We start from the raw sequence: 25,994 nt of genomic DNA on the forward strand, positions 1-25,994 counted from the left end.
GCTGTACCTGTCCTGGGAGTGTTTGATGGGGAGAGTGTAGAGGGAGCTTTACTCTGTATCTAACCCCGTGCTGTACCTGTCCTGGGAGTGTTTGAAGGGGACAGTGTAGAGGGAGCTTTACTCTGTATCTAACCCCGTGCTGTACCTGTCCTGGGAGTATTTGATGCGGACAGTGTAGAGGGAGCTTTACTCTGTATCTAACCCCGTGCTGTGCCTGTCCTGGGAATGTTTGATGGGGACAGTGTAGAGGGATCTTTACTCTGTATCTAACTCCGTGCTGTACCTGTCCTGGGAGTGTTTGATGAGGACAGTGTAGAGGGAGCTTTACTCTGTATCTAACCCCGTGCTGTACCTGTCCTGGGAGTGTTTGATGGGGACAGTGTAGAGGGAGCTTTACTCTGTATCTAACTCCGTGCTGTACCTGTCCTGGGAGTGTTTGATGGGGACAGTGTAGAGGGAGCTTTACTCTGTATCTAACCCCGTGCTGTACCTGTCCTGGGAGTGTTTGATGGGGACAGTGTAGAGGGAGCTTTACTCTGTATCTAATCCCGTGCTGTACCTCTCCTGGGAGAGCTGATGAGGACAGTGTAGAGGGAGCTTTACTCTGTATCTAACCCCGTGCTGTACCTGTCCTGGGAGTGTTTGATGGGGACAGTGTAGAGGGAGCTTTACTCTGTATCTAACCCCGTGCTGTACCTGTCCTGGGAGTGTTTGGTGAGGACAGTGTAGAGGGAGCTTTACTCTGTATCTAACCCCGTGCTGTACCTGTCCTGGGAGTGTTTGATGGGGACAGTGTAGAGGGAGCTTTACTCTGTATCTAACCCCGTGCTGTCCCTGTCCTGGGAGTGTTTGATGGGGACAGTGTAGAGGGAGCTTTACTCTGTATCTAACCCAGTGCTGTACCTGTCCTGGGAGTGTTTGATGGGGACAGTGTAGAGGGAGCTTTACTCTGTATCTAACCCCGTGCTGTACCTGTGCTGGGAGTGTTTGATGGGGACAGTGTAGAGGGAGCTTTACTCTGTATCTAACCCCGTGCTGTACCTGTCCTGGGAGTGTTTGGTGAGGACAGTGTAGAGGGAGCTTTACTCTTTATCTAACCCAGTGCTGTACCTGTCCTGGGAGTGTTTGGTGAGGACAGTGTAGTGGGAGCTTTACTCTGTATCTAACCCCATGCTGTACCTGTCCTGGGAGTGTTTGATGGGGACAGTGTAGAGGGAGCTTTACTCTGTATCTAACCCCGTGCTGTACCTGTCCTGGGAGTGTTTGATGGGGACAATGTAGAGGGAGCTTTACTCTGTATCTAACCCCGTGCTGTACCTGTCCTGGGAGTGTTTGAAGGGGACAGTGTAGAGGGAGCTTTACTCTGTATCTAACCCCGTGCTGTACCTGTCCTGGGAGTGTTTGGTGAGGACAGTGTAGAGGGAGCTTTACTCTTTATCTAACCCCGTGCTGTACCTGTCCTGGGAGTGTTTGGTGAGGACAGTGTAGTGGGAGCTTTACTCTGTATCTAACCCCGTGCTGTACGTGTCCTGGGAGTGTTTGTTGGGGACAGTGTAGAGGGAGCTTTACTCTGTATCTAACCCCGTGCTGTACCTGTCCTGGCAATGGTTGATGGGGAGAGTGTAGAGGGAGCTTTACTCTGTATCTAACCCCGTGCTGTGCCTGTCCTGGGAGTGTTTGATGGGGACAGTGTAGAGGGAGCTTTACTCTGTATCTAACCTCGTGCTGTACCTGTCCTGGGAGTGTTTGATGCGGACAGTGTAGAGGGAGCTTTACTCTGTATCTAACCCCGTGCTGTACCTGTCCTGGGAGTGTTTGATGGGGACAGTGTAGAGGGAGCGTTACTCTGTATCTAACCCCGTGCTGTACCTGTCCTGGCAATGGTTGATGGGGAGAGTTTAGAGGGAGCTTTACTCTGTATCTAACCACGTGCTGTACCTGTCCTTGGAGTGTTTGATGCGGACAGTGTAGAGGGAGCTTTACTCTGTATCTAACCCCGTGCTGTGCCTGTCCTGGGAATGTTTGATGGGGACAGTGTAGAGGGATCTTTACTCTGTATCTAACTCCGTGCTGTACCTGTCCTGGGAGTGTTTGATGAGGACAGTGTAGAGGGAGCTTTACTCTGTATCTAACCCCGTGCTGTACCTGTCCTGGGAGTGTTTGATGGGGACAGTGTAGAGGGAGCTTTACTCTGTATCTAACCCCGTGCTGTGCCTGCCCTGGGAGTGTTTGATGGGGACAGTGTAGAGGTAGCTTGACTCTGTATCTAACCCCGTGCTGTGCCTGCCCTGGGAGTGTTTGATGGGGACAGCGTAGAGGGAGCTTTACTCTGTATCTAACCCCGTGCTGTACCTGTCCTGGGAGTGTTTGGTGAGGACAGTGTAGAGGGAGCTTTACTCTGTATCTAACCCCGTGCTGTCCCTGTCCTGGGAGTGTTTGATGGGGACAGTGTAGAGGGAGCTTTACTCTGTATCTAACCCTGTGCTGTACCTGTCCTGGGAGTGTTTGATGGGGACAGTGTAGAGGGAGCTTTACTCTGTATCTAACCCCGAGCTGTCCCTGTCCTGGGAGTGTTTGATGGGGACAGTGTAGAGGAAGCTTTACTCTGTATCTAACCCCGTGCTGTACCTGTCCTGGGAGTGTTTAATGGGGACAGTGTAGAGGGAGCTTTACTCTGTATCTAACCCCGTGCTGTCCCTGTCCTGGGAGTGTTTGATGGGGACAGTGTAGAGGGAGCTTTACTCTGTATCTAACCCCGTGCTGTGCCTGTCCTGGGAGTGTTTGATGGGGACAGTGTAGAGGAAGCTTTACTCTGTGTCTAACCCCGTGCTGTACCTGTCCTGGGAGTGTTTGATGGGGACAGTGTGGAGGGAGCTTTACTCTGTACCTAACCCTGTGCTGTACCTGTCCTGGGAGTGTTTGATGGGGACAGTGTAGAGGGAGCTTTACTCTGTATCTAACCCCGTGCTGTACCTGTCCTGGGAGTGTTTGATGGGGACAGTGTAGAGGGAGCTTTACTCTGTATCTAACCCCGTGCTGTCCCTGTCCTGGGAGTGTTTGATGGGGACAGTCCAGAGGGAGCTTTTCTCTGTATCTAACCCCGTGCTGTACCTGTCCTGGGAGTGTTTGATGGGGACAGTGTAGAGGGAGCTTTACTCTGTATCTAACCCCGTGCTGTACCTGTCCTGGGACTGTTGGATGGGGACAGTGTAGAGGGAGCTTTACTCTGTATCTAACCCCGTGCTGTACCTGTCCTGGGAGTGTTTGGTGGGGAGTGTGTAGAGGGAGCTTTACTCTGTATCTAACCCCGTGCTGTACCTGTCCTGGGAGTGTTTGATGGGGGCAGTGTAGAGGGAGCTTTACTCTGTATCTAACCCCGTGCTGTACCTGTCCTGGGAGTGTTTGATGGGGACAATGTAGAGGGAGCTTTACTCTGTATCTAACCCCGTGCTGTACCTGTCCTGGGAGTGTTTGAAGGGGACAGTGTAGAGGGAGCTTTACTCTGTATCTAACCCCGTGCTGTACGTGTCCTGGGAGTGTTTGTTGGGGACAGTGTAGAGGGAGCTTTACTCTGTATCTAACCCCGTGCTGTACCTGTCCTGGCAATGGTTGATGGGGAGAGTGTAGAGGGAGCTTTACTCTGTATCTAACCCCGTGCTGTACCTGTCCTGGGAGTGTTTGATGAGGTCAGTGTAGAGGGAGCTTTACTCTGTATCTAACCCCGTGCTGTGCCTGTCCTGGGAGTGTTTGATGGGGACAGTGTAGAGGGAGCTTTACTCTGTATCTAACCTCGTGATGTACCTGTCCTGGGAGTGTTTGATGCGGACAGTGTAGAGGGATCTTTACTCTGTATCTAACCCCGTGCTGTGCCTGTCCTGGGAATGTTTGATGGGGACAGTGTAGAGGGATCTTTACTCTGTATCTAACTCCGTGCTGTACCTGTCCTGGGAGTGTTTGATGAGGACAGTGTAGAGGGAGCTTTACTCTGTATCTAACCCCGTGCTGTACCTGTCCTGGGAGTGTTTGATGGGGACAGTGTAGAGGGAGCTTTACTCTGTATCTAACTCCGTGCTGTACCTGTCCTGGGAGTGTTTGATGGGGACAGTGTAGAGGGAGCTTTACTCTGTATCTAACCCCGTGCTGTACCTGTCCTGGGAGTGTTTGATGGGGACAGTGTAGAGGGAGCTTTACTCTGTATCTAACCCCGTGCTGTACCTGTCCTGGCAATGGTTGATGGGGAGAGTGTAGAGGGAGCTTTACTCTGTATCTAACCACGTGCTGTACCTGTCCTGGGAGAGCTGATGAGGACAGTGTAGAGGGAGCTTTACTCTGTATCTAACCCCGTGCTGTGCCTGTCCTGGGAGTGTTTGATGGGGACAGTGTAGAGGGAGCTTTACTCTGTATCTAACCCCGTGCTGTACCTGTCCTGGGAGTGTTTGGTGAGGACAGTGTAGAGGGAGCTTTACTCTGTATCTAACCCCGTGCTGTCCCTGTCCTGGGAGTGTTTGATGGGGACAGTGTGCAGGGAGCTTTACTCTGTATCTAACCCCGTGCTGTACCTGTCCTGGGAGTGTTTGATGGGGACAGTGTAGAGGGAGCTTTACTCTGTATCTAACCCCGTGCTGTGCCTGCCCTGGGAGTGTTTGATGGGGACAGTGTAGAGGTAGCTTTACTCTGTATCTAACCCCGTGCTGTGCCTGCCCTGGGAGTGTTTGATGGGGACAGTGTAGAGGGAGCTTTACTCTGTATCTAACCCCGTGCTGTACCTGTCCTGGGAGTGTTTGGTGAGGACAGTGTAGAGGGAGCTTTACTCTGTATCTAACCCCGTGCTGTCCCTGTCCTGGGAGTGTTTGATGGGGACAGTGTAGAGGGAGCTTTACTCTGTATCTAACCCTGTGCTGTACCTGTCCTGGGAGTGTTTGATGGGGACAGTGTAGAGGGAGCTTTACTCTGTATCTAACCCCGAGCTGTCCCTGTCCTGGGAGTGTTTGATGGGGACAGTGTAGAGGAAGCTTTACTCTGTATCTAACCCCGTGCTGTACCTGTCCTGGGAGTGTTTAATGGGGACAGTGTAGAGGGAGCTTTACTCTGTATCTAACCCCGTGCTGTCCCTGTCCTGGGAGTGTTTGATGGGGACAGTGTAGAGGGAGCTTTACTCTGTATCTAACCCCGTGCTGTGCCTGTCCTGGGAGTGTTTGATGGGGACAGTGTAGAGGAAGCTTTACTCTGTATCTAACCCCGTGCTGTACCTGTCCTGGGAGTGTTTGATGGGGACAGTGTGGAGGGAGCTTTACTCCGTACCTAACCCCGTGCTGTACCTGTCCTGGGAGTGTTTGATGGGGACAGTGTAGAGGGAGCTTTACTCTGTATCTAACCCCGTGCTGTACCTGTCCTGGGAGTGTTTGATGGGGACAGTGTAGAGGGAGCTTTACTCTGTATCTAACCCCGTGCTGTCCCTGTCCTGGGAGTGTTTGATGGGGACAGTCCAGAGGGAGCTTTTCTCTGTATCTAACCCCGTGCTGTACCTGTCCTGGGAGTGTTTGATGGGGACAGTGTAGAGGGAGCTTTACTCTGTATCTAACCCCGTGCTGTACCTGTCCTGGGAGTGTTGGATGGGGACAGTGTAGAGGGAGCTTTACTCTGTATCTAACCCCGTGCTGTACCTGTCCTGGGAGTGTTTGATGGGGACAGTGTAGAGGGAGCTTTACTCTGTATCTAACCCCGTGCTGTACCTGTCCTGGGAGTGTTTGATGGGGACAATGTAGAGGGAGCTTTACTCTGTATCTAACCCCGTGCTGTACCTGTCCTGGGAGTGTTTGAAGGGGACAGTGTAGAGGGAGCTTTACTCTGTATCTAACCCCGTGCTGTACGTGTCCTGGGAGTGTTTGTTGGGGACAGTGTAGAGGGAGCTTTACTCTGTATCTAACCCCGTGCTGTACCTGTCCTGGCAATGGTTGATGGGGAGAGTGTAGAGGGAGCTTTACTCTGTATCTAACCCCGTGCTGTACCTGTCCTGGGAGTGTTTGATGAGGTCAGTGTAGAGGGAGCTTTACTCTGTATCTAACCCCGTGCTGTGCCTGTCCTGGGAGTGTTTGATGGGGACAGTGTAGAGGGAGCTTTACTCTGTATCTAACCTCGTGATGTACCTGTCCTGGGAGTGTTTGATGCGGACAGTGTAGAGGGAGCTTTACTCTGTATCTAACCCCATGCTGTGCCTGTCCTGGGAATGTTTGATGGGGACAGTGTAGAGGGATCTTTACTCTGTATCTAACTCCGTGCTGTACCTGTCCTGGGAGTGTTTGATGAGGACAGTGTAGAGGGAGCTTTACTCTGTATCTAACCCCGTTCTGTGCCTGTCCTGGGAGTGTTTGATGGGGACAGTGTAGAGGGAGCTTTACTCTGTATCTAACCCCGTGCAGTACCTGTCCTGGGAGTGTTTGGTGAGGACAGTGTAGAGGGAGCTTTACTCTGTATCTAACCCCGTGCTGTCCCTGTCCTGGGAGTGTTTGATGGGGACAGTGTGCAGGGAGCTTTACTCTGTATCTAACCCCGTGCTGTACCTGTCCTGGGAATGTTTGATGGGGACAGTGTAGAGGGAGCTTTACTCTGTATCTAACCCCGTGCTGTACCTGTCCCGGGAGTGTTTGATGGGGACAGTGTAGAGGGAGCTTTACTCTGTATCTAACCCCGTGCTGTACCTGTCCTGGGAGTGTTTGGTGAGGACAGTGTAGAGGGAGCTTTACTCTGTATCTAACCCCGTGCTGTCCCTGTCCTGGGAGTGTTTGATGGGGACAGTGTGCAGGGAGCTTTACTCTGTATCTAACCCGTGCTGTACCTGTCCTGGGAGTGTTTGATGGGGACAGTGTAGAGGGAGCTTTACTCTGTATCTAACCCCGTGCTGTACCTGTCCTGGGAGTGTTTGATGGGGACAGTGTAGAGGGAGCTTTACTCTGTATCTAACCCCGTGCTGTACCTGTCCTGGGAGTGTTTGAAGGGGACAGTGTAGAGGGAGCTTTACTCTGTATCTAACCCCTTGCTGTACGTGTCCTAGGAGTGTTTGTTGGAGACAGTGTAGAGGGAGCTTTACTCTGTATCTAACCCCGTGCTGTACCTGTCCTGGCAATGGTTGATGGGGAGAGTGTAGAGGGAGCTTTACTCTGTATCTAACCCCGTGCTGTACCTGTCCTGGGAGTGTTTGATGAGGTCAGTGTAGAGGGAGCTTTACTCTGTATCTAACCCCGTGCTGTGCCTGTCCTGGGAGTGTTTGATGGGGACAGTGTAGAGGGAGCTTTACTCTGTATCTAACCTCGTGCTGTACCTGTCCTGGGAGTGTTTGATGCGGACAGTGTAGAGGGAGCTTTACTCTGTATCTAACCCCGTGCTGTGCCTGTCCTGGGAATGTTTGATGGGGACAGTGTAGACGGATCTTTACTCTGTATCTAACTCCGTGCTGTACCTGTCCTGGGAGTGTTTGATGAGGACAGTGTAGAGGGAGCTTTACTCTGTACCTAACCCCGTGCTGTACCTGTCCTGGGAGTGTTTGATGGGGACAGTGTAGAGGGAGCTTTACTCTGTATCTAACTCCGTGCTGTACCTGTCCTGGGAGTGTTTGATGGGGACAGTGTAGAGGGAGCTTTACTCTGTATCTAACCCCGTGCTGTACCTGTCCTGGGAGTGTTTGATGGGGACAGTGTAGAGGGAGCTTTACTCTGTATCTAATCCCGTGCTGTACCTGTCCTGGCAATGGTTGATGGGGAGAGTGTAGAGGGAGCTTTACTCTGTATCTAACCACGTGCTGTACCTGTCCTGGGAGTGTTTGATGGGGACAGTGTAGAGGGAGCTTTACTCTGTATCTAACCCCGTGCTGTACCTGTCCTGGGAGTGTTTGATGGGGACAGTGTAGAGGGAGCTTTACTCTGTATCTAACCCCGTGCTGTGCCTGTCCTGGGAGTGTTTGATGGGGACAGTGTAGAGGTAGCTTTACTCTGTATCTAACCCCGTGCTGTACCTGTCCTGGGAGTGTTTGATGGGGACAATGTAGAGGGAGCTTTACTCTGTATCTAACCCCGTGCTGTACCTGTCCTGGGAGTGTTTGAAGGGGACAGTGTAGAGGGAGCTTTACTCTGTATCTAACCCCGTGCTGTACGTGTCCTGGGAGTGTTTGATGGGGACAGTGTAGAGGGAGCTTTACTCTGTATCTAACCCCGTGCTGTCCCTGTCCTGGGAGTGTTTGATGGGGACAGTGTAGAGGGAGCTTTACTCTGTATCTAACCCCGTGCTGTACCTGTCCTGGGAGTGTTTGATGGGGACAGTGTAGAGGGAGCTTTACTCTGTATCTAACCCCGTGCTGTACCTGTCCTGGGAGTGTTGGATGGGGACAGTGTAGAGGGAGCTTTACTCTGTATCTAACCCCGTGCTGTACCTGTCCTGGGAGTGTTTGGTGGGGAGTGTGTAGAGGGAGCTTTACTCTGTATCTAACCCCGTGCTGTACCTGTCCTGGGAGTGTTTGATGGGGACAGTGTAGAGGGAGCTTTACTCTGTATCTAACCCCGTGCTGTACCTGTCCTGGGAGTGTTTGATGGGGACAGTGTAGAGGGAGCTTTACTCTGTATCTAACCCCGTGCTGTACCTGTCCTGGGAGTGTTTGATGGGGACAGTGTAGAGGGAGCTTTACTCTGTATCTAACCCCGTGCTGTACCTGTCCTGGGAGTGTTTGATGGGGACAATGTAGAGGGAGCTTTACTCTGTATCTAACCCCGTGCTGTACCTGTCCTGGGAGTGTTTGAAGGGGACAGTGTAGAGGGAGCTTTACTCTGTATCTAACCCCGTGCTGTACGTGTCCTGGGAGTGTTTGATGGGGACAGTGTAGAGGGAGCTTTACTCTGTATCTAACCCCGTGCTGTACCTGTCCTGGGAGTGTTTGATGGGGACAGTGTAGAGGGAGCTTTACTCTGTATCTAACCCCGTGCTGTACCTGTCCTGGGAGTGTTTGATGCGGACAGTGTAGAGGGAGCTTTACTCTGTATCTAACCCCGTGCTGTGCCTGTCCTGGGAATGTTTGATGGGGACAGTGTAGAGGGATCTTTACTCTGTATCTAACTCTGTGCTGTACCTGTCCTGGGAGTGTTTGATGAGGACAGTGTAGAGGGAGCTTTACTCTGTATCTAACCCCGTGCTGTACCTGTCCTGGGAGTGTTTGATGGGGACAGTGTAGAGGGAGCTTTACTCTGTATCTAACTCCGTGCTGTACCTGTCCTGGGAGTGTTTGATGGGGACAGTGTAGAGGGAGCTTTACTCTGTATCTAACCCCGTGCTGTACCTGTCCTGGGAGTGTTTGATGGGGACAGTGTAGAGGGAGCTTTACTCTGTATCTAACCCCGTGCTGTACCTGTCCTGGCAATGGTTGATGGGGAGAGTGTAGAGGGAGCTTTACTCTGTATCTAACCACGTGCTGTACCTCTCCTGGGAGAGCTGATGAGGACAGTGTAGAGGGAGCTTTACTCTGTATCTAACCCCGTGCTGTGCCTGTCCTGGGAGTGTTTGATGGGGACAGTGTAGAGGGAGCTTTACTCTGTATCTAACCCCGTGCTGTACCTGTCCTGGGAGTGTTTGGTGAGGACAGTGTAGAGGGAGCTTTACTCTGTATCTAACCCCGTGCTGTACGTGTCCTGGGAGTGTTTGTTGGGGACAGTGTAGAGGGAGCTTTACTCTGTATCTAACCCCGTGCTGTGCCTGTCCTGGGAGTGTTTGATGGGGACAGTGTAGAGGGAGCTTTACTCTGTATCTAACCTCGTGCTGTACCTGTCCTGGGAGTGTTTGATGCGGACAGTGTAGAGGGAGCTTTACTCTGTATCTAACCCCGTGCTGTGCCTGTCCTGGGAATGTTTGATGGGGACAGTGTCGAGGGATCTTTACTCTGTATCTAACTCCTTGCTGTACCTGTCCTGGGAGTGTTTGATGAGGACAGTGTAGAGGGAGCTTTACTCTGTATCTAACCCCGTGCTGTACCTGTCCTGGGAGTGTTTGATGGGGACAGTGTAGAGGGAGCTTTACTCTGTGTCTAACCCCGTGCTGTACCTGTCCTGGGAGTGTTTGATGGGGACAGTGTAGAGGGAGCTTTACTCTGTATCTAACCCCGTGCTGTACCTGTCCTGGCAATGGTTGATGGGGAGAGTGTAGAGGGAGCTTTACTCTGTATCTAACCACGTGCTGTACCTGTCCTGGGAGTGTTTGATGCGGACAGTGTAGAGGGAGCTTTACTCTGTATCTAACCCCGTGCTGTGCCTGTCCTGGGAATGTTTGATGGGGACAGTGTAGAGGGATCTTTACTCTGTATCTAACTCCGTGCTGTACCTGTCCTGGGAGTGTTTGATGAGGACAGTGTAGAGGGAGCTTTACTCTGTATCTAACCCCGTGCTGTACCTGTCCTGGGAGTGTTTGATGGGGACAGTGTAGAGGGAGCTTTACTCTGTATCTAACCCCGTGCTGTGCCTGCCCTGGGAGTGTTTGATGGGGACAGTGTAGAGGTAGCTTTACTCTGTATCTAACCCCGTGCTGTGCCTGCCCTGGGAGTGTTTGATGGGGACAGTGTAGAGGGAGCTTTACTCTGTATCTAACCCCGTGCTGTACCTGTCCTGGGAGTGTTTGGTGAGGACAGTGTAGAGGGAGCTTTACTCTGTATCTAACCCCGTGCTGTCCCTGTCCTGGGAGTGTTTGATGGGGACAGTGTAGAGGGAGCTTTACTCTGTATCTAACCCTGTGCTGTACCTGTCCTGGGAGTGTTTGATGGGGACAGTGTAGAGGGAGCTTTACTCTGTATCTAACCCCGAGCTGTCCCTGTCCTGGGAGTGTTTGATGGGGACAGTGTAGAGGAAGCTTTACTCTGTATCTAACCCCGTGCTGTACCTGTCCTGGGAGTGTTTAATGGGGACAGTGTAGAGGGAGCTTTACTCTGTATCTAACCCCGTGCTGTCCCTGTCCTGGGAGTGTTTGATGGGGACAGTGTAGAGGGAGCTTTACTCTGTATCTAACCCCGTGCTGTGCCTGTCCTGGGAGTGTTTGATGGGGACAGTGTAGAGGAAGCTTTACTCTGTATCTAACCCCGTGCTGTACCTGTCCTGGGAGTGTTTGATGGGGACAGTGTGGAGGGAGCTTTACTCTGTACCTAACCCCGTGCTGTACCTGTCCTGGGAGTGTTTGATGGGGACAGTGTAGAGGGAGCTTTACTCTGTATCTAACCCCGTGCTGTACCTGTCCTGGGAGTGTTTGATGGGGACAGTGTAGAGGGAGCTTTACTCTGTATCTAACCCCGTGCTGTCCCTGTCCTGGGAGTGTTTGATGGGGACAGTCCAGAGGGAGCTTTTCTCTGTATCTAACCCCGTGCTGTACCTGTCCTGGGAGTGTTTGATGGGGACAGTGTAGAGGGAGCTTTACTCTGTATCTAACCCCGTGCTGTACCTGTCCTGGGAGTGTTGGATGGGGACAGTGTAGAGGGAGCTTTACTCTGTATCTAACCCCGTGCTGTACCTGTCCTGGGAGTGTTTGGTGGGGAGTGTGTAGAGGGAGCTTTACTCTGTATCTAACCCCGTGCTGTACCTGTCCTGGGAGTGTTTGATGGGGACAGTGTAGAGGGAGCTTTACTCTGTATCTAACCCCGTGCTGTACCTGTCCTGGGAGTGTTTGATGGGGACAGTGTAGAGGGAGCTTTACTCTGTATCTAACCCCGTGCTGTACCTGTCCTGGGAGTGTTTGATGGGGACAATGTAGAGGGAGCTTTACTCTGTATCTAACCCCGTGCTGTACCTGTCCTGGGAGTGTTTGAAGGGGACAGTGTAGAGGGAGCTTTACTCTGTATCTAACCCCGTGCTGTACGTGTCCTGGGAGTGTTTGATGGGGACAGTGTAGAGGGAGCTTTACTCTGTATCTAACCCCGTGCTGTACCTGTCCTGGGAGTGTTTGATGGGGACAGTGTAGAGGGAGCTTTACTCTGTATCTAACCCCGTGCTGTACCTGTCCTGGGAGTGTTTGATGGGGACAATGTAGAGGGAGCTTTACTCTGTATCTAACCCCGTGCTGTACCTGTCCTGGGAGTGTTTGAAGGGGACAGTGTAGAGGGAGCTTTACTCTGTATCTAGCCCCGTGCTGTACGTGTCCTGGGAGTGTTTGTTGGGGACAGTGTAGAGGGAGCTTTACTCTGTATCTAACCCCGTGCTGTACCTGTCCTGGCAATGGTTGATGGGGAGAGTGTAGAGGGAGCTTTACTCTGTATCTAACCCCGTGCTGTACCTGTCCTGGGAGTGTTTGATGAGGTCAGTGTAGAGGGAGCTTTACTCTGTATCTAACCCCGTGCTGTGCCTGTCCTGGGAGTGTTTGATGGGGACAGTGTAGAGGGAGCTTTACTCTGTATCTAACCTCGTGCTGTACCTGTCCTGGGAGTGTTTGATGCGGACAGTGTAGAGGGAGCTTTACTCTGTATCTAACCCCGTGCTGTGCCTGTCCTGGGAATGTTTGATGGGGCCAGTGTAGAGGGATCTTTACTCTGTATCTAACTCCGTGCTGTACCTGTCCTGGGAGTGTTTGATGAGGACAGTGTAGAGGGAGCTTTACTCTGTATCTAACCCCGTGCTGTACCTGTCCTGGGAGTGTTTGATGGGGACAGTGTAGAGGGAGCTTTACTCTGTATCTAACTCCGTGCTGTACCTGTCCTGGGAGTGTTTGATGGGGACAGTGTAGAGGGAGCTTTACTCTGTATCTAACCCCGTGCTGTACCTGTCCTGGGAGTGTTTGATGGGGACAGTGTAGAGGGAGCTTTACTCTGTATCTAACCCCGTGCTGTACCTGTCCTGGCAATGGTTGATGGGGAGAGTGTAGAGGGAGCTTTACTCTGTATCTAACCACGTGCTGTACCTCTCCTGGGAGAGCTGATGAGGACAGTGTAGAGGGAGCTTTACTCTGTAACTAACCCCGCGCTGTACTTGTCCTGGGAGTGTTTGATGGGGACAGTGTAGAGGGAGCTTCACTCTGTATCTAACCCCGTGCTGTACCTGTCCCGGGAGTGTTTGATGGGGACAGTGTAGAGGGAGCTTTACTCTGTATCTAACCCCGTGCTGTACCTGTCCTGGGAGTGTTTGGTGAGGACAGTGTAGAGGGAGCTTTACTCTGTATCTAACCCCGTGCTGTACCTGTCCTGGGAGTGTTTGGTGAGGACAGTGTAGTGGGAGCTTTACTCTGTATCTAACCCCATGCTGTACCTGTCCTGGGAGTGTTTGATGGGGACAGTGTAGAGGGAGCTTTACTCTGTATCTAACCCCGTGCTGTACCTGTCCTGGGAGTGTTTGATGGGGACAATGTAGAGGGAGCTTTACTCTGTATCTAACCCCGTGCTGTACCTGTCCTGGGAGTGTTTGAAGGGGACAGTGTAGAGGGAGCTTTACTCTGTATCTAACCCCGTGCTGTACGTGTCCTGGGAGTGTTTGTTGGGGACAGTGTAGAGGGAGCTTTACTCTGTATCTAACCCCGTGCTGTACCTGTCCTGGCAATGGTTGATGGGGAGAGTGTAGAGGGAGCTTTACTCTGTATCTAACCCCGTGCTGTGCCTGTCCTGGGAGTGTTTGATGGGGACAGTGTAGAGGGAGCTTTTCTCTGTATCTAACCTCGTGCTGTACCTGTCCTGGGAGTGTTTGATGCGGACAGTGTAGAGGGAGCTTTACTCTGTATCTAACCCCGAGCTGTGCCTGTCCTGGGAATGTTTGATGGGGACAGTGTAGAGGGATCTTTACTCTGTATCTAACTCCGTGCTGTACCTGTCCTGGGAGTGTTTGATGAGGACAGTGTAGAGGGAGCTTTACTCTGTATCTAACCCCGTGCTGTACCTGTCCTGGGAGTGTTTGATGGGGACAGTGTAGAGGGAGCTTTACTCTGTATCTAACTCCGTGCTGTACCTGTCCTGGGAGTGTTTGATGGGGACAGTGTAGAGGGAGCTTTACTCTGTATCTAACCCTGTGCTGTACCTGTCCTGGGAGTGTTTGATGGGGACAGTGTAGAGGGAGCTTTACTCTGTATCTAACCCCGTGCTGTACCTGTCCTGGCAATGGTTGATGGGGAGAGTGTAGAGGGAGCTTTACTCTGTATCTAACCACGTGCTGTACCTGTCCTGGGAGTGTTTGATGCGGACAGTGTAGAGGGAGCTTTACTCTGTATCTAACCCCGTGCTGTGCCTGTCCTGGGAATGTTTGATGGGGACAGTGTAGAGGGATCTTTACTCTGTATCTAACTCCGTGCTGTACCTGTCCTGGGAGTGTTTGATGAGGACAGTGTAGAGGGAGCTTTACTCTGTATCTAACCCCGTGCTGTAGCTGTCCTGGGAGTGTTTGATGGGGACAGTGTAGAGGGAGCTTTACTCTGTATCTAACCCCGTGCTGTACCTGTCCTGGGAGTGTTTGGTGAGGACAGTGTAGAGGGAGCTTTACTCTGTATCTAACCTCGTGCTGTACCTGTCCTGGGAGTGTTTGATGCGGACAGTGTAGAGGGAGCTTTACTCTGTATCTAACCCCGTGCTGTGCCTGTCCTGGGAATGTTTGATGGGGACAGTGTCGAGGGATCTTTACTCTGTATCTAACTCCTTGCTGTACCTGTCCTGGGAGTGTTTGATGAGGACAGTGTAGAGGGAGCTTTACTCTGTATCTAACCCCGTGCTGTACCTGTCCTGGGAGTGTTTGATGGGGACAGTGTAGAGGGAGCTTTACTCTGTGTCTAACCCCGTGCTGTACCTGTCCTGGGAGTGTTTGATGGGGACAGTGTAGAGGGAGCTTTACTCTGTATCTAACCCCGTGCTGTACCTGTCCTGGCAATGGTTGATGGGGAGAGTGTAGAGGGAGCTTTACTCTGTATCTAACCACGTGCTGTACCTGTCCTGGGAGTGTTTGATGCGGACAGTGTAGAGGGAGCTTTACTCTGTATCTAACCCCGTGCTGTGCCTGTCCTGGGAATGTTTGATGGGGACAGTGTAGAGGGATCTTTACTCTGTATCTAACTCCGTGCTGTACCTGTCCTGGGAGTGTTTGATGAGGACAGTGTAGAGGGAGCTTTACTCTGTATCTAACCCCGTGCTGTACCTGTCCTGGGAGTGTTTGATGGGGACAGTGTAGAGGGAGCTTTACTCTGTATCTAACCCCGTGCTGTGCCTGCCCTGGGAGTGTTTGATGGGGACAGTGTAGAGGTAGCTTTACTCTGTATCTAACCCCGTGCTGTGCCTGCCCTGGGAGTGTTTGATGGGGACAGTGTAGAGGGAGCTTTACTCTGTATCTAACCCCGTGCTGTACCTGTCCTGGGAGTGTTTGGTGAGGACAGTGTAGAGGGAGCTTTACTCTGTATCTAACCCCGTGCTGTCCCTGTCCTGGGAGTGTTTGATGGGGACAGTGTAGAGGGAGCTTTACTCTGTATCTAACCCTGTGCTGTACCTGTCCTGGGAGTGTTTGATGGGGACAGTGTAGAGGGAGCTTTACTCTGTATCTAACCCCGAGCTGTCCCTGTCCTGGGAGTGTTTGATGGGGACAGTGTAGAGGAAGCTTTACTCTGTATCTAACCCCGTGCTGTACCTGTCCTGGGAGTGTTTAATGGGGACAGTGTAGAGGGAGCTTTACTCTGTATCTAACCCCGTGCTGTCCCTGTCCTGGGAGTGTTTGATGGGGACAGTGTAGAGGGAGCTTTACTCTGTATCTAACCCCGTGCTGTGCCTGTCCTGGGAGTGTTTGATGGGGACAGTGTAGAGGAAGCTTTACTCTGTATCTAACCCCGTGCTGTACCTGTCCTGGGAGTGTTTGATGGGGACAGTGTGGAGGGAGCTTTACTCTGTACCTAACCCCGTGCTGTACCTGTCCTGGGAGTGTTTGATGGGGACAGTGTAGAGGGAGCTTTACTCTGTATCTAACCCCGTGCTGTACCTGTCCTGGGAGTGTTTGATGGGGACAGTGTAGAGGGAGCTTTACTCTGTATCTAACCCCGTGCTGTCCCTGTCCTGGGAGTGTTTGATGGGGACAGTCCAGAGGGAGCTTTTCTCTGTATCTAACCCCGTGCTGTACCTGTCCTGGGAGTGTTTGATGGGGACAGTGTAGAGGGAGCTTTACTCTGTATCTAACCCCGTGCTGTACCTGTCCTGGGAGTGTTGGATGGGGACAGTGTAGAGGGAGCTTTACTCTGTATCTAACCCCGTGCTGTACCTGTCCTGGGAGTGTTTGGTGGGGAGTGTGTAGAGGGAGCTTTACTCTGTATCTAACCCCGTGCTGTACCTGTCCTGGGAGTGTTTGATGGGGACAGTGTAGAGGGAGCTTTACTCTGTATCTAACCCCGTGCTGTACCTGTCCTGGGAGTGTTTGATGGGGACAGTGTAGAGGGAGCTTTACTCTGTATCTAACCCCGTGCTGTACCTGTCCTGGGAGTGTTTGATGGGGACAATGTAGAGGGAGCTTTACTCTGTATCTAACCCCGTGCTGTACCTGTCCTGGGAGTGTTTGAAGGGGACAGTGTAGAGGGAGCTTTACTCTGTATCTAACCCCGTGCTGTACGTGTCCTGGGAGTGTTTGATGGGGACAGTGTAGAGGGAGCTTTACTCTGTATCTAACCCCGTGCTGTACCTGTCCTGGGAGTGTTTGATGGGGACAGTGTAGAGGGAGCTTTACTCTGTATCTAACCCCGTGCTGTACCTGTCCTGGGAGTGTTTGATGGGGACAATGTAGAGGGAGCTTTACTCTGTATCTAACCCCGTGCTGTACCTGTCCTGGGAGTGTTTGAAGGGGACAGTGTAGAGGGAGCTTTACTCTGTATCTAGCCCCGTGCTGTACGTGTCCTGGGAGTGTTTGTTGGGGACAGTGTAGAGGGAGCTTTACTCTGTATCTAACCCCGTGCTGTACCTGTCCTGGCAATGGTTGATGGGGAGAGTGTAGAGGGAGCTTTACTCTGTATCTAACCCCGTGCTGTACCTGTCCTGGGAGTGTTTGATGAGGTCAGTGTAGAGGGAGCTTTACTCTGTATCTAACCCCGTGCTGTGCCTGTCCTGGGAGTGTTTGATGGGGACAGTGTAGAGGGAGCTTTACTCTGTATCTAACCTCGTGCTGTACCTGTCCTGGGAGTGTTTGATGCGGACAGTGTAGAGGGAGCTTTACTCTGTATCTAACCCCGTGCTGTGCCTGTCCTGGGAATGTTTGATGGGGCCAGTGTAGAGGGATCTTTACTCTGTATCTAACTCCGTGCTGTACCTGTCCTGGGAGTGTTTGATGAGGACAGTGTAGAGGGAGCTTTACTCTGTATCTAACCCCGTGCTGTACCTGTCCTGGGAGTGTTTGATGGGGACAGTGTAGAGGGAGCTTTACTCTGTATCTAACTCCGTGCTGTACCTGTCCTGGGAGTGTTTGATGGGGACAGTGTAGAGGGAGCTTTACTCTGTATCTAACCCCGTGCTGTACCTGTCCTGGGAGTGTTTGATGGGGACAGTGTAGAGGGAGCTTTACTCTGTATCTAACCCCGTGCTGTACCTGTCCTGGCAATGGTTGATGGGGAGAGTGTAGAGGGAGCTTTACTCTGTATCTAACCACGTGCTGTACCTCTCCTGGGAGAGCTGATGAGGACAGTGTAGAGGGAGCTTTACTCTGTAACTAACCCCGCGCTGTACTTGTCCTGGGAGTGTTTGATGGGGACAGTGTAGAGGGAGCTTCACTCTGTATCTAACCCCGTGCTGTACCTGTCCCGGGAGTGTTTGATGGGGACAGTGTAGAGGGAGCTTTACTCTGTATCTAACCCCGTGCTGTACCTGTCCTGGGAGTGTTTGGTGAGGACAGTGTAGAGGGAGCTTTACTCTGTATCTAACCCCGTGCTGTACCTGTCCTGGGAGTGTTTGGTGAGGACAGTGTAGTGGGAGCTTTACTCTGTATCTAACCCCATGCTGTACCTGTCCTGGGAGTGTTTGATGGGGACAGTGTAGAGGGAGCTTTACTCTGTATCTAACCCCGTGCTGTACCTGTCCTGGGAGTGTTTGATGGGGACAATGTAGAGGGAGCTTTACTCTGTATCTAACCCCGTGCTGTACCTGTCCTGGGAGTGTTTGAAGGGGACAGTGTAGAGGGAGCTTTACTCTGTATCTAACCCCGTGCTGTACGTGTCCTGGGAGTGTTTGTTGGGGACAGTGTAGAGGGAGCTTTACTCTGTATCTAACCCCGTGCTGTACCTGTCCTGGCAATGGTTGATGGGGAGAGTGTAGAGGGAGCTTTACTCTGTATCTAACCCCGTGCTGTGCCTGTCCTGGGAGTGTTTGATGGGGACAGTGTAGAGGGAGCTTTTCTCTGTATCTAACCTCGTGCTGTACCTGTCCTGGGAGTGTTTGATGCGGACAGTGTAGAGGGAGCTTTACTCTGTATCTAACCCCGAGCTGTGCCTGTCCTGGGAATGTTTGATGGGGACAGTGTAGAGGGATCTTTACTCTGTATCTAACTCCGTGCTGTACCTGTCCTGGGAGTGTTTGATGAGGACAGTGTAGAGGGAGCTTTACTCTGTATCTAACCCCGTGCTGTACCTGTCCTGGGAGTGTTTGATGGGGACAGTGTAGAGGGAGCTTTACTCTGTATCTAACTCCGTGCTGTACCTGTCCTGGGAGTGTTTGATGGGGACAGTGTAGAGGGAGCTTTACTCTGTATCTAACCCTGTGCTGTACCTGTCCTGGGAGTGTTTGATGGGGACAGTGTAGAGGGAGCTTTACTCTGTATCTAACCCCGTGCTGTACCTGTCCTGGCAATGGTTGATGGGGAGAGTGTAGAGGGAGCTTTACTCTGTATCTAACCACGTGCTGTACCTGTCCTGGGAGTGTTTGATGCGGACAGTGTAGAGGGAGCTTTACTCTGTATCTAACCCCGTGCTGTGCCTGTCCTGGGAATGTTTGATGGGGACAGTGTAGAGGGATCTTTACTCTGTATCTAACTCCGTGCTGTACCTGTCCTGGGAGTGTTTGATGAGGACAGTGTAGAGGGAGCTTTACTCTGTATCTAACCCCGTGCTGTAGCTGTCCTGGGAGTGTTTGATGGGGACAGTGTAGAGGGAGCTTTACTCTGTATCTAACCCCGTGCTGTACCTGTCCTGGGAGTGTTTGGTGAGGACAGTGTAGAGGGAGCTTTACTCTGTATCTAACCCCGTGCTGTCCCTGTCCTGGGAGTGTTTGATGGGGACAGTGTAGAGGGAGCTTTACTCTGTATCTAACCCTGTGCTGTACCTGTCCTGGGAGTGTTTGATGGGGACAGTGTAGAGGGAGCTTTACTCTGTATCTAACCCCGTGCTCTACCTGTCCTGGGAGTGTTTGATGGGGACAGTGTAGAGGGAGCTTTACTCTGTATCTAACCCCGTGCTGTACCTGTCCTGGGAGTGTTTGATGGGGACAGTGTAGAGGGAGCTTTACTCTGTATCTAACCCCGTGCTGTACCTGTCCTGGGAGTGTTTGATGGGGACAGTGTAGAGGGAGCTTTACTCTGTATCTAACCCCGTGCTGTACCTGTCCTGGGAGTGTTTGATTAGTACAAAGACCAGCAGCTAAGACTGACCTGGTCCGATTGTCTCCACTTCCTTCTCCCAAACGGTGATGTTTTTGAATCGTCCGAGCTGCCACAGTATGATCCGGTACGGGGTTCCGGGCTGCAGCCCGTCCAGCATGAAGAAGTTCTGGCTGGAGTTCACCGGCTTCGAATCTTTCCAATCACCAGCACCTGGAAACAATATAGTCCTTGTGAACACATCTCTGACAGTGCGGCACTCCCTCAGTACTGACCCTCTGACAGTGCGGCACTCCCTCAGTACTGACCCTCTGACAGTGCGGCGCTCCCTCAGTACTGACCCTCTGACAGTGCAGCACTCCCTCAGTACTGACCCTCTGACAGTGCGGCACTCCCTCAGTACTGACCCTCTGACAGTGCGGCACTCCCTCAGTACTGACCATCTGACAGTGCGGCACTCCCTCAGTACTGACCCTCTGACAGTGCAGCACTCCCTCAGTACTGACTCTCTGACAGTGCAGCACTCCCTCAGTACTGACCCTCTGACAGTGCAGCACTCCCTCAGTACTGACCCTCTGACAGTGCGGCACTCCCTCAGTACTGACTCTCTGACAGTGCAGCACTCCCTCAGTACTGACCCTCTGACAGTGCGGCACTCCCTCAGTACTGACCCTCTGACAGTGCGGCACTCCCTCAGTACTGACCCTCTGACAGTGCGGCACTCCCTCAGTACTGACCCTCTGACAGTGCAGCACTCCCTCAGTACTGACCCTCCGACAGTGCGGCGCTCCCTCAGTACTGACCCTCTGACAGTGCAGCACTCCCTCAGTACTGACCCTCTGACAGTGCGGCACTCCCTCAGTACTGACCCTCTGACAGTGCGGCACTCCCCCAGTACTGACCCTCTGACAGTGCGGCACTCCCTCAGTACTGACCCTCTGACAGTGCGGCACTCCCTCAGTACTGACCCTCTGACAGTGCAGCACTCCCTCAGTACTGACCTTCTGACAATGCGGCGCTCCCTCAGTACTGACCCTCTGACAGTGCGGCACTCCCTCAGTACTGACCATCTGACAGTGCAGCACTCCCTCAGTACTGACCCTCTGACAATGCGGCGCTCCCTCAGTACTGACCCTCTGACAGTGCAGCACTCCCTCAGTGCTGACCCCCTGACAGTGCAGCACTCCCTCAGTACTGACCCTCTGACAATGCGGCGCGCCCTCAGTACTGACCCTCTGACAGTGCAGCACTCCCTCAGTACTGACCCTCTGACAGTGTGGCACTCCCTCAGTACTGACTCTCTGACAATGCGGCGCGCCCTCAGTACTGACCCTCTGACAGTGCGGCACTCCCTCAGTACTGACCCTCTGACAGTGCGGCACTCCCTCAGTACTGACCCTCTGACAGTGCAGCACTCACTCAGCACTGACCCTCTGACAGTGCGGCGCTCCCTCAGTACTGACCCTCTGACAGTGCGGCACTCCCTCAGTACTGCCCCTCTGACAGTGCGGCACTCCCTCAGTACTGACCCTCTGACAGTGCGGCACTCCCTCAGTACTGACCCTCTGACAGTGCGGCGCTCCCTCAGTACTGACCCTCTGACAGTGCGGCACTCCCTCAGTACTGACCCTCTGACAGTGCGGCACTCCCTCAGTACTGACCCTCTGACAGTGCGGCACTCCCTCAGTACTGACCCTCTGACAGTGCGGCACTCCCTCAGTACTGACCCTCTGACAGTGCGGCGCTCCCTCAGTACTGACCCTCTGACAGTGCGGCACTCCCTCAGTACTGACCCTCTGACAGTGCGGCACTCCCTCAGTACTGACCCTCTGACAGTGCGGCACTCCCTCAGCACTGACCCTCTGACAGTGCAACACTCCCTCAGTACTGACCCTCTGACAGTGCGGCACTCCCTCAGTACTGACCCTCTGACAGTGCGGCACTCCCTCAGTACTGACCCTCTGACAGTGCAGCACTCCCTCAGCACTGACCCTCTGACAGTGCAACACTCCCTCAGTACTGACCCTCTGACAGTGCGGCACTCCCTCAGTACTGACCATCTGACAGTGCGGCACTCCCTCAGCACTGACCCTCTGACAGTGCAGCACTCCCTCAGTACTGACCCTCTGACAGTGCGGCACTCCCTCAGTACTGACCCTCTGACAGTGCGGCACTCCCTCAGTACTGACCCTCTGACAGTGCTGTACTCCCTCAGTACTGACCCTCTGACAGTGCGGCACTGCCTCAGTACTGACCCTCTGACAGTGCGGCACTCCCTCAGTGCTGACCCTCTGACAGTGCGGCGCTCCCTCAGTGCTGACCCTCTGACAGTGTGGCACTCCCTCAGTACTGACCCTCTGACAGTACAGCACTCCCTCAGTACTGACCCTCTGACAGTGCGGCACTCCCTCAGTACTGACCCTCTGACAGTGCAGCACTCCCTCAGTACTGACCCTCTGACAGTGCGGCACTCCCTCAGTACTGACCCTCTGACAGTGCAGCACTCCCTCAGTACTGACCCTCTGACAGTGCGGCACTCCCTCAGTACTGACCCTCTGTCAGTGCAGCACTCGCTCAGTACTGACCCTCTGACAGTGCGGCTATCCCTCAGTACTGACCCTCTGACAGTACAGCACTCCCTCAGTACTGACCCTCTGGCACTGCGGCACTCCCTCAGTACTGACCCTCTGACAGTGCGGCACTCCCTCAGTACTGACCCTCTGAGAGTGCGGCCCTCCCTCAGCAGTGACCCTCTGACAGTGCGGCACTCCCTCAGCACTGACCCTCTGACAGTGCGGCACTCCCTCAGTACTGACCCTCCGACAGTGCGGCACTCCCTCAGTACTGACCCTCTGACAGTGCGGCTCTCCCTCAGTAGTGACCCTCCGACAGTGCGGCACTCCCTCAGTACTGACCCTCTGACAGTGCGGCTCTCCCTCAGTACTGACCCTCCGACAGTGCGGCACTCCCTCAGTACTGACCCTCTGACAGTGCGGCAGTCCCTCAGTACTGACCCTCCGACAGTGCGGCACTCCCTCAGTACTGACCCTCTGACAGTGCGGCACTCCCTCAGTACTGACCCTCTGAGAGTGCGTACTCCCTCAGCAGTGACCCTCTGACAGTGCGGCACTCCCTCAGTACTGACCCTCTGACAGTGCGGCTCTCCCTCAGTACTGACCCTCTGACAGTGCGGCACTCCCTCAGTACTGACCCTCTGACAGTGCGGCGCTCCCTCAGTACTGACCCTCTGACAGTGCAGCACTCCCTCAGTACTGACCCTCTGACAGTGCGGCACTCCCTCAGTACCGACCCTCTGACAGTGCAGCACTCCCTCAGTACTGACCCTCTGACAGTGCGGCACTCCCTCAGTACTGCCCTCTGACAGTGCGGCACTCCCTCAGTACTGACCCTCTGACAGTGCGGCACTCCCTCAGCACTGACCCTCTGACAGTGCAGCTCTCCCTCAGTACTGACCCTCTGACAGTACAGCACTCCCTCAGTACTGACCCTCTGACAGTGCGGCACTCCCTCAGTACTGACCCTCTGACAGTGCAGCACTCCCTCAGTACTGACCCTCTGACAGTGCGGCACTCCCTCAGTACTGACCCTCTGACAGTGCGGCACTCCCTCAGTACTGACCCTCTGACAGTGCGGCACTCCCTCAGTACTGATCCTCTGACAGTGCAGCTATCCCTCAGTACTGACCCTCTGACAGTACAGCACTCCCTCAGTACTGACCCTCTGGCACTGCGGCACTCCCTCAGTACTGACCCTCTGACAGTGCGGCACTCCCTCAGTACTGACCCTCTGACAGTACAGCACTCCCTCAGTACTGACCCTCTGGCACTGCGGCACTCCCTCAGTACTGACCCTCCGACAGTGCGGCCCTCCCTCAGCAGTGACCCTCTGACAGTGCGGCACTCCCTCAGCACTGACCCTCTGACAGTGCGGCACTCCCTCAGTACTGACCCTCCGACAGTGCGGCACTCCCTCAGTACTGACCCTCTGACAGTGCGGCTCTCCCTCAGTAGTGACCCTCCGACAGTGCGGCACTCCCTCAGTACTGACCCTCTGACAGTGCGGCTCTCCCTCAGTACTGACCCTCCGACAGTGCGGCACTCCCTCAGTACTGACCCTCTGACAGTGCGGCAGTCCCTCAGTACTGACCCTCCGACAGTGCGGCACTCCCTCAGTACTGACCCTCTGACAGTGCGGCACTCCCTCAGTACTGACCCTCTGAGAGTGCGTACTCCCTCAGCAGTGACCCTCTGACAGTGCGGCACTCCCTCAGTACTGACCCTCTGACAGTGCGGCTCTCCCTCAGTACTGACCCTCTGACAGTGCGGCACTCCCTCAGTACTGACCCTCTGACAGTGCGGCGCTCCCTCAGTACTGACCCTCTGACAGTGCGGCACTCCCTCAGTACTGACCCTCTGACAGTGCGGCACTCCCTCAGCACTGACCCTCTGACAGTGCAGCACTCCCTCAGTACTGACCCTCTGACAGTGCGGCACTCCCTCAGTACTGACCCTCTGACAGTGCGGCACTCCCTCAGTACTGACCCTCTGACAGTGCGGCACTCCCTCAGTACTGACCCTCTGACAGTGCGGCACTCCCTCAGTACTGACCCTCTGACAGTGCGGCACTCCCTCAGTACTGACCCTCTGACAGTGCAGCACTCCCTCAGTACTGACCCTCTGACAGTGCGGCACTCCCTCAGTACTGACCCACTGACAGTGCGGCACTCCCTCAGTACTGACCCACTGACAGTGCGGCACTCCCTCAGTACTGACTCTCTGACAGTGCGGCACTCCCTCAGTACTGACCCTCTGACAGTGCGGCACTCCCTCAGTACTGACCCACTGACAGTGCGGCACTCCCTCAGTACTGACTCTCTGACAGTGCGGCACTCCCTCAGTACTGACCCTCTGACAGTGGGAGTGCTGGCCTCGTGTGACTGTACTGTGCTGGAATCCACATTCTCCACACACAACAGTCCGAGAGAGTCCGACCAGGGAACGCAATTGTGGTTTCCCCGGCCCGTACACAGGGAGCGCTAAGCAGAGTTGGTTTGCAACAAGCAAGTTGCGCGTCAAGCGAGGAGCGGGCCACGTGACGAGCGGCCACGCGTGAAGTGCCCCATGCGATGAGCGCACCGTATGACGAGAGCGCCGGGCGATGAGCCCGTCGTGTGACGAGAGCGCCATGTGACCCATGTGACAAATGCTCCATGTGACGTGCGCGCCATAAGAACATAAGAACTAGGAGCAGGAGTAGGCCATCTGGCCCCTCGAGCCTGCTCCACCATTCAATGAGATCATGGCTGATCTTTTGTGGACTCAGCTCCACTTTCCGGCCCGAACACCATAACCCTTAATCCCATTATTCTTCAAAAAACTATCTATCTTTATCTTAAAAACATTTAATGAAGGAGCCTCAGCTGCTTCACTGGGCAAGGAATTCCATAGATTCACAACCCTTTGGGTGAAGAAGTTCCTCCTAAACTCAGTCCTAAATCTACTTCCCCTTATTTTGAGGCTATGCCCCCTCGTTCGGCTTTCACCCGCCAGTGGAAACAACCTGCCCGCATCTATCCTATCTATTCCCTTCATAATCTTATATGTTTCTATCAGATCCCCCCTCATCCTTCTAAATTCCAACGAGTACAGTCCCAGTCTACTCAACCTCTCCTCGTAATCCAACCCCTTCAACTCTGGGATTAACCTAGTGAATCTCCTCTGCACACCCTCCAGTGCCAGTACGTCCATTCTCGGGTATGGAGACCAAAACTGAACACAATACTCCAGGTGTGGCCTCACTAACACCTTATACAATTGCAGCATAACCTCCCGAGTCTTAAACTCCATCGCTCTAGCAATGAAGTACAAAATTCCATTTGCCTTCTGAATCACCTGTTGCACCTGTAAACCAACTTTTTGCGACTCATGCACTAGCACACCCAGGTCTCTCTGCACAGCAGCATGTTTTAATATTTTATCATTTAAATAATAATCCCTTTTGCTGTTATTCCTACCAAAATGGATAACCTCACATTTATCAATATTGTATTCCATCTGCCAGACCCTAGCCCATTCACTTAGCCTATCCAAATCCCTCTGCAGACTTCCAGTATCCTCTGCACTTTTTGCTTTACCACTTATCTTAGTGTCGTCTGCAAACTTGGACACATTGCCCTTGGTCCCCAACTCCAAATCATCGATGTAAATTGTGAACAGTTGTGGGCCCAACACAGATCCCTGAGGGACACCACTAGCTACTGATTGCCAACCAGAGAAATACACTTAAATCCCCACTCTTTGCTTTCTATTAATTAACCAATCCTCTATCCATGCTATTACTTTCCCCTTAATGCCATGCATCTTTATCTTATGCAACAACCTTTTGTGTGGCACCTTGTCAAAGGCTTTCTGGAAATCCAGATATACCACATCCATTGGCTCCCCGTTA

At 53.2% G+C, this 25,994-nt stretch overlaps 1 protein-coding gene across 1 annotated transcript in view; it reads right to left on the minus strand.

Annotated features, from left to right (window-relative positions):
- LOC140398878 (neural cell adhesion molecule L1-like) overlaps positions 1–25,994 on the minus strand; it is a 199,023-nt gene that overhangs the window by 52,256 nt on the left and 120,773 nt on the right. The window contains exon 10 of the mRNA XM_072487822.1: positions 19,578–19,739. Coding sequence (XP_072343923.1) covers positions 19,578–19,739 — 162 coding nt within the window. The remainder of the gene's footprint in view (positions 1–19,577; positions 19,740–25,994) is intronic.

Source organism: Scyliorhinus torazame, chromosome 22 (genome assembly GCF_047496885.1).
Source record: "Scyliorhinus torazame isolate Kashiwa2021f chromosome 22, sScyTor2.1, whole genome shotgun sequence".
NCBI classification, from domain to species: Eukaryota; Metazoa; Chordata; class Chondrichthyes; order Carcharhiniformes; family Scyliorhinidae; genus Scyliorhinus; species Scyliorhinus torazame.